Here is a 6,413-nt window from a genome sequence, read left to right on the forward strand (position 1 = left end):
TCTCTTAGTGCCCACAGCGATGGCAAAGTGAATGGCAGGATCTTCAGAAACAAACGGCCGAGAGAAAAGGGGAACAGGGTAGCAGGTGACAGACATGAACCGTAGGCACAGACAGGAAATGGGCCATGCTCCTGTCTCTTGTTGTCACCTCGGGGCTCATCCTAGAACAACTGAATGCTAGTTTTATTTGTTAGCTTCTCCAGGCATCTTCCATTCTTCCGGCTGATTTCTGGGGTTTGTTTTATTTCTTATTTTTTTTTTTTTTGTGAATTCGGGGTGTTTTGCCTGAACGTGGGCCTGTGTGCATGCAGGCGCAGTACCTGTGCAGCCCAAGAGATAGAGCAAGCACAGTATCAGGTGCCCTGAAACTGGAGATACAGGTGACTGTTAGCCACTGTATGGGTGCTGGGAACTGCACCTGAGTCTTTTGCAAGACCAGTCAGTGCTTTTCACGACTGAGCCATTTCTCTAGCCCCTCCTGCTGTTTTTCATTATTGAATTTACCTGTAGAATTTGCAGATTCTTGGAACAATGGCAACTCATTATTAAGATTTCCTTACTCAATGGGCATTTAAATATATAATTGTTACAAGTACCATAAACCTACTTGTCAAAGTTTAACTTCCCAAAAGCCACACAGTTTTAAATTTTTTTAAATTTTCTTTTCTTCACAATGAAGACAATACCTTTTGGAGGAGTTTTGAGCAAATGTGCATGAACTCTGGGCACCAAAGGCTTCAGATATAAGGATCCTGATCCATTCTGAAATGCTTGTTTGGGAGGTTTCTCTTCATACTTGATGACAGCATTACCACCTATAACAAAACATAAATACGTAAATACATGTTCCCCATACTTATTCCAAAGAGACTACAATATGACAACAATTACTGAGTGTCAAGATTTCAGAGATAGTTTCTGGCCTCAAGTATGCAAAATAAATGCTGTCCTCAGAATGCAAAAACATACATTTCATTTTGTTTCCTCACATAGTCAAAGTTTATGTCCATTTCCAGCTTGGTTTTTATCTCAGATAGAAGGTAGAAGATAAAGGGTGACCCATACTGCGTAACAAACACACTTAATGTATACACGAGAAAGTATCCCTCTCCATGAAGACAATACAGACTGTAAGGAGCTGATGTTTAAAAAAAAAAATAGCAGACAAAATCTTCAGTGGCTTCAAGGATAAGATCTGGTCTCCAAGAAGCTGCATTGAGAAGTAAGACTACCAGCATATCCACCCCGTTACAAAGGTATACAACCTCAAAGTGAAATAAAAACATAAAGAGACTCTCACCCACATAGTGAAAAATCATCTGTATGAAAACACAAAATCTCTTCGCCACTTCCAGTGCTGATCTTTTATTTTCTCGAAGAAATTGTCAACACATAATTCTAGGCATCCAGTTCTATCCTGCCACTCAACACGTAAGTCGTAACTTTTTTTCGAGCATAGAATGTTCCACATGAATGTGTGTCACCTGGTGGATGGAGGAGCCCTGTTAGCATCTCTGTATCATTTCAATTTTAGTATATGCACCTTGAAGCAGGATTGTTTACTGACTTTGACCCTTTTCCTGGCCTAGGAAAGGGTGATACTTTTCTCTTGCTCACAAATTATTAATGTGAAGTCAACATGATGTTTTTCAGTAGGCTAAATGACCTCAATCCCCACCAACAATGCTCACACACGTCAGATGCTCTCCAGGTCCTCACATGGTATCTGTACACTGTTAGCTCACCTATGCCCAGATAACATTCCTAATACTAGATCGGAACCAACCTGCCCTCCCGTTGGCAAGCTTCTGCCCAGTTTTTGTCCTGCTTTCCAATTCTCACTTTGCCCAGAACCTACAGAGTGGAACTTTCCAAACTTGGCAGGATGCTAATGGCCAAGGCGGTATATCATTCAGCTTAACATTCTAAAGGACATACGGTGGGCGGGGCAGGGGTCAGCACCAATATTTCACGACAAGTGGGCACTGGATTTCAGTAGGTGCTCAACTGACTTGAATCCAATCAGAGAAGTCCCTTTTGTTTTAACAATTGGATTTCAGACTTGCTTTTATCTTGGAGCAACTTTGATTCCACTCAGCAGCAAATTAAGCTATTTGTTCCAACTTTGAACCAAATTCAGTTCAATTTATGAACAGGAGATAAGATTTTCCACAATGCTGGATGCGTGCCTCGCCTTTCTGAGATTTAGACACAAAGATCCGCTGCTTACAAAACTTCCTGAAGGAATTTCTCAGAGGCAAAGGACGTGATTCTTTTTTTTTGTTTGTTTGTTTGTTTTTGTTTTGTTTTTGTTTTTGTTTTTCGAGACAGGGTTTCTCTGTGGTTTTGGAGCCTGTCCTGGAACTAACTCTTGTAGACCAAGCTGGTCTCGAACTCACAGAGATCCGCCTGCCTCTGCCTCCCAAGTGCTGGGATTAAAGGCGTGTGCCACCATCGCCCTGCTAAGGACGTGATTCTTATGAGACCTGAGACCCCTGACTGCTGGCCTCACAGAACAGTAGACACTGTTCTGGAAATAAAACTAGCTTGGTGCTAACTCTCGAAGGTTCACTATGACAACAGATTCAGTCAACTTTGGGACACAACAGAGTCAAAATTCACGTCAGCAACAAAATATGCTGGCCTCAGACACAAATATACATGTCAACATTCTTATACATACTTAAATATTTATATACGTGTATGGCAAATATTCACAATTTCATGATTATCCATTGTCTGAACTCTGACTTTACCGGACGGAATAAGCCAAACATACTTGCACGACCTAACGTGTACGTATTCTCTCAATTCTCCAAGCCCTTTACTGTTGGCTGGTACATTGCTTCTCAATAAATTCCAGCCTGGAAGGTTAGGTGCTACTCTGAGGCCGGAGGCCCTTGAAGACACACTTCTACCTTCTACCCAGCGGCCAGCATAGTAATTGGAATAGTTTCTAATGACCTCCTCATCCAGAGCTGTCCTATTTTCATGTCCTCCTTTGTCAGAAGTGTTTGCTTAATGCTACAACAGACTTTTCTGGAATCCCCCTTTTCCTTTCCCCATCCCAGGGTGTGTTCAAGTGGACTCAGAAGTGAAGATGACAGAACCTAAGAAGAGAAGGCAGCGACTGTTTCATAAAAATCTAAGCAGACGCAGCAATCATCCTGCTAAGCAAAGAGCTTCTCACTGGTCCCAGAGTTGACTTACGAACTAACATTTCTTACTACATTCTGGCGTCTAAGTTGAAAAGAGTTTTTGTTTTCTTGAACAACATGTATTGGCACAGAGACAACACTTTGCTCTCTTCTGGAATTCTCTGTGAATCAGCTTAATGCTCCCCACTGTGCCAGATTATCTGCCTACCTTCGCTTGAAATCGAATCACTCAAGTCCAAGTTTCTAACGTTCAAAAACAACACTCATTTAACTTTGTAATCACAAGACTGTCTCATACACACTATACAAAGATACTAAAAGAGAACAAAGATTAATAAAAGGGTGTGCACAGTAACATGTCTTGTGACCCGGAGTCAGTGCCACACACTGCCCAGCTTGATCCTTTGCCTGTGCCAGACATCACTAGTCAAACACCAACCTTTTCCTCTGAACCTGGAGGTAGCCTGAGAAAGAATAGGTTCTTATCAACTTTCTAGTATTGACAATACTCACTAACCGTTCTTGCCACAAGAAAAACAAAACTGAGGATCGGGAAGAGTCATCCTTCTGCCCACTTGGTCAGCTGAGCAAATCAAAGTGCTTTTCTTCCAAATCATGTGGCATCCTCGTACCTCGTACTGCAGTGAAGAAAAGGAACCAGAGGCACACTGCTGGAAGGATGCTGAGGATGGTCCAGCACTTCCTTCTCACTCATCAGATTCAAAAACTGATGCTAAACGATGATTGCACAACTCACCATGAGTCAATAGAGACCTGAACGAGTCCCAGGTGAGTGCCCACTGCTATAGATCACTGCCTGTCAGCCAGGCTGCCACCAGGGTGGAAGAGAGGGTGGCCCATTTCTTTAGCTAATCCTTCTGATCTATTACTGACAGAGTGCAAATAGCTTTAGTTTGCATCTCTGCCATTGCCCCATGCCATCTGTCTCTCAAAAATAAACATGCTTTTGTGGCCAAAGGGAAAGAGGAAGGAAATCTCTTGTCTTCATAGTCCTGCTCATGTGGCAAAACTACTTTCTCAAGACCTATTGCCAAATTGCACAATGATCTGTCTCATTTGTCATAGAAACTACTGTGCGATCTTTACATTAATATCCAAAGGAGGTCATTATTTTTTGCTTTAATGTTTTCCTATGCACTCATTAAACAGCATAAACACTGCTAAACTCCCAGATACTAAAAGTTCCTTATACCTCTTAGTGCAACCCATTTATAACTTGGTAACATCGTTTCTAAAGATCCCCAAGGACCAAGGACCAGATGCCAGTTTCCCAACAACACTATGGTTCTCTAAGAAGTTCTTAACTGATGCCACTAACAACACATCCCAAAGAGAAAGCAAGCAAAGGAAGCGAGCACCACCCTTGAAAAGGCTCCAGTATTGAAGCTGACTAGAGTCATGATCTCCAGCAAAAGATTAAATTCTTTCCTAATGTGACCCACCTCCCTCTATATCAGCAGCAAGACAATTTGGGCTGAAAAGGATTTTTTTATATGTTAGGGTAGCTTTTTAAAAGCACATATACATTTAAAACTTTCATATGAGTCATATATTAATTGTAACTGAAGAAGACAACTAACAAATCTCATGCTTTCATTTAAATTCTAAAGATTTTTCTACATTTGCACAACTGCCAGTTATATATGCAAAATCTACAAAAATTAAACCAAATAGTCTTTGGTAATAGGATAAAATCATACCAAGAATACTGATAAGCTGAATTATAATTTAAGTCCCCACACACAGAAAACACACAATAAAATTCATTCCCAACAGACCCTTCCCCATCTTAAACATACATAAATACAACCAAGAAACAGTACAGTCAATATAAATTCCAGGTCACAAAGCTAACAACCAAGAGGTCCTAAAATCAATTTATTTAATAAAAATTAAAGCATGCTTACAAAGCAAAGAATCAAATGAGAAATCGTCAACCTACTTCTTTTCCTAGTAAGCGTGGCTAACAAAGGAATTATACAAAGGCTGTAGGATCCCACGACCAGCAGTGCCAATAAGGTAGCATCATACTGCTTTTCTGAGCCAGCCGGGGGTGTGAGGGTAGAATTGATAAAGCTCTTTGAAGAAATATCAGTTTCTGTACAACTGCGAAATCCTCCGGGTATAGTCATTTAAAAGGATCGAAGCAGGCTCAGGCAGGGAGAGCTGCAGCCATGTTCACGCTTGCATCCCTCATGCTTGCTCTCAATGAATTAGGATGGGGAGGGGGGGGACTGTAGGCTGCCAGGCACTACACGGAACAGATTAACCGGGCTAGCAAATCAGACTAAGAAAGGAACTCACTGATGTGAATGCTTAATCTGTATGAGGGACACACGGCCACTAGACGGGCTCTGTGGGTGCATGGTAAACCCTTTTGTTACAGGACAAAAAGGAAAGACAAAAAGCATTTCGCAGCCTCCCTGGGAGGGTCAGACATGCTACTCCTGGATGGACGGTGGCCAAATCAACATGGCTGTTCAGTGGGAAATGCTGGGTATGAGAGTAAGGAATGTGTCTGCTCCAAGCGTCACAAAGTCCACTGTTATGGCTTTTAGGGCTCGTTGGGGATTCTGTCTGGATAGTTTGTTTTTTAAAATTTCCGCTGGAGGACAAAGAAGTCTACGTGGGAGACTACTATAGAATAATACACATGTGAGTCACCTTTTCACATTCAGAGAATTAGCTGTTGTTGTATGCAACCCCTCTGGGCTTTGCCCCACCACTTTAAAATCTCAAACACTAGGCAGACAATAATCCTGTTTAAATTTAAACAATCTATTCTAGCACTTGTCAAGAGCTCCTTACATGCCTATGAGACCAGCTGCTGCATTAAGGGACCTGTTTGAAACGTGTCCTTTGTCGTTAACTCAATGCCTATTGTCATACGCCATTCTGCCACATACTTGCTGTGTGACTGTGACTTTAGACCTGTAATGCAATCTCTGAGCCTCAATTATGTCCCCTAGAAGACCAAAGTAATAACCAAAGGTATTGGGGTGCAGGAAGAAAATAGTAAATCGTGTATGGTAGCCATGTGATGCTGTTCAGCACACAAGAGGTTCAAGGACTTTGGTCCAATTTCTTCACCAAAAAAAAAAAAAGACATGGATTTGTTGCTAAAGCAAAGAGCTCTCATTTCTGACACTCACAAACATACACACTATCTTTCTCATCTGCTTATTAATGATGAAATGATGAAATGACATTTCTCTGTACCCTGCAGTAGTCATC

The 6,413-nt window shown here is 41.5% G+C and overlaps 1 protein-coding gene across 2 annotated transcripts in view; it reads right to left on the reverse strand.

Moving 5' to 3' along the window:
* Mtus1 (microtubule associated scaffold protein 1) overlaps positions 1–6,413 on the reverse strand; it is a 134,442-nt gene that overhangs the window by 58,620 nt on the left and 69,409 nt on the right. The window contains exons 1-2 of one of the 2 annotated variants that reach the window (XM_005362549.2): positions 5,122–5,358; positions 687–815 (exon numbers count right to left, since the gene is read on the reverse strand). In XM_005362549.2, the coding sequence (XP_005362606.1) occupies positions 687–815; positions 5,122–5,311 (319 nt within the window). In that variant the 5' untranslated portion in view covers positions 5,312–5,358. Of the gene's footprint in view, positions 1–686; positions 816–5,121; positions 5,359–6,413 lie in introns of those variants that run through there. The other variant, XM_005362548.3, reaches the window with a different exon arrangement.

Source organism: Microtus ochrogaster, linkage group LG7_11, assembly GCF_000317375.1.
Source record: "Microtus ochrogaster isolate Prairie Vole_2 linkage group LG7_11, MicOch1.0, whole genome shotgun sequence".
NCBI lineage: Eukaryota > Metazoa > Chordata > Mammalia > Rodentia > Cricetidae > Microtus > Microtus ochrogaster.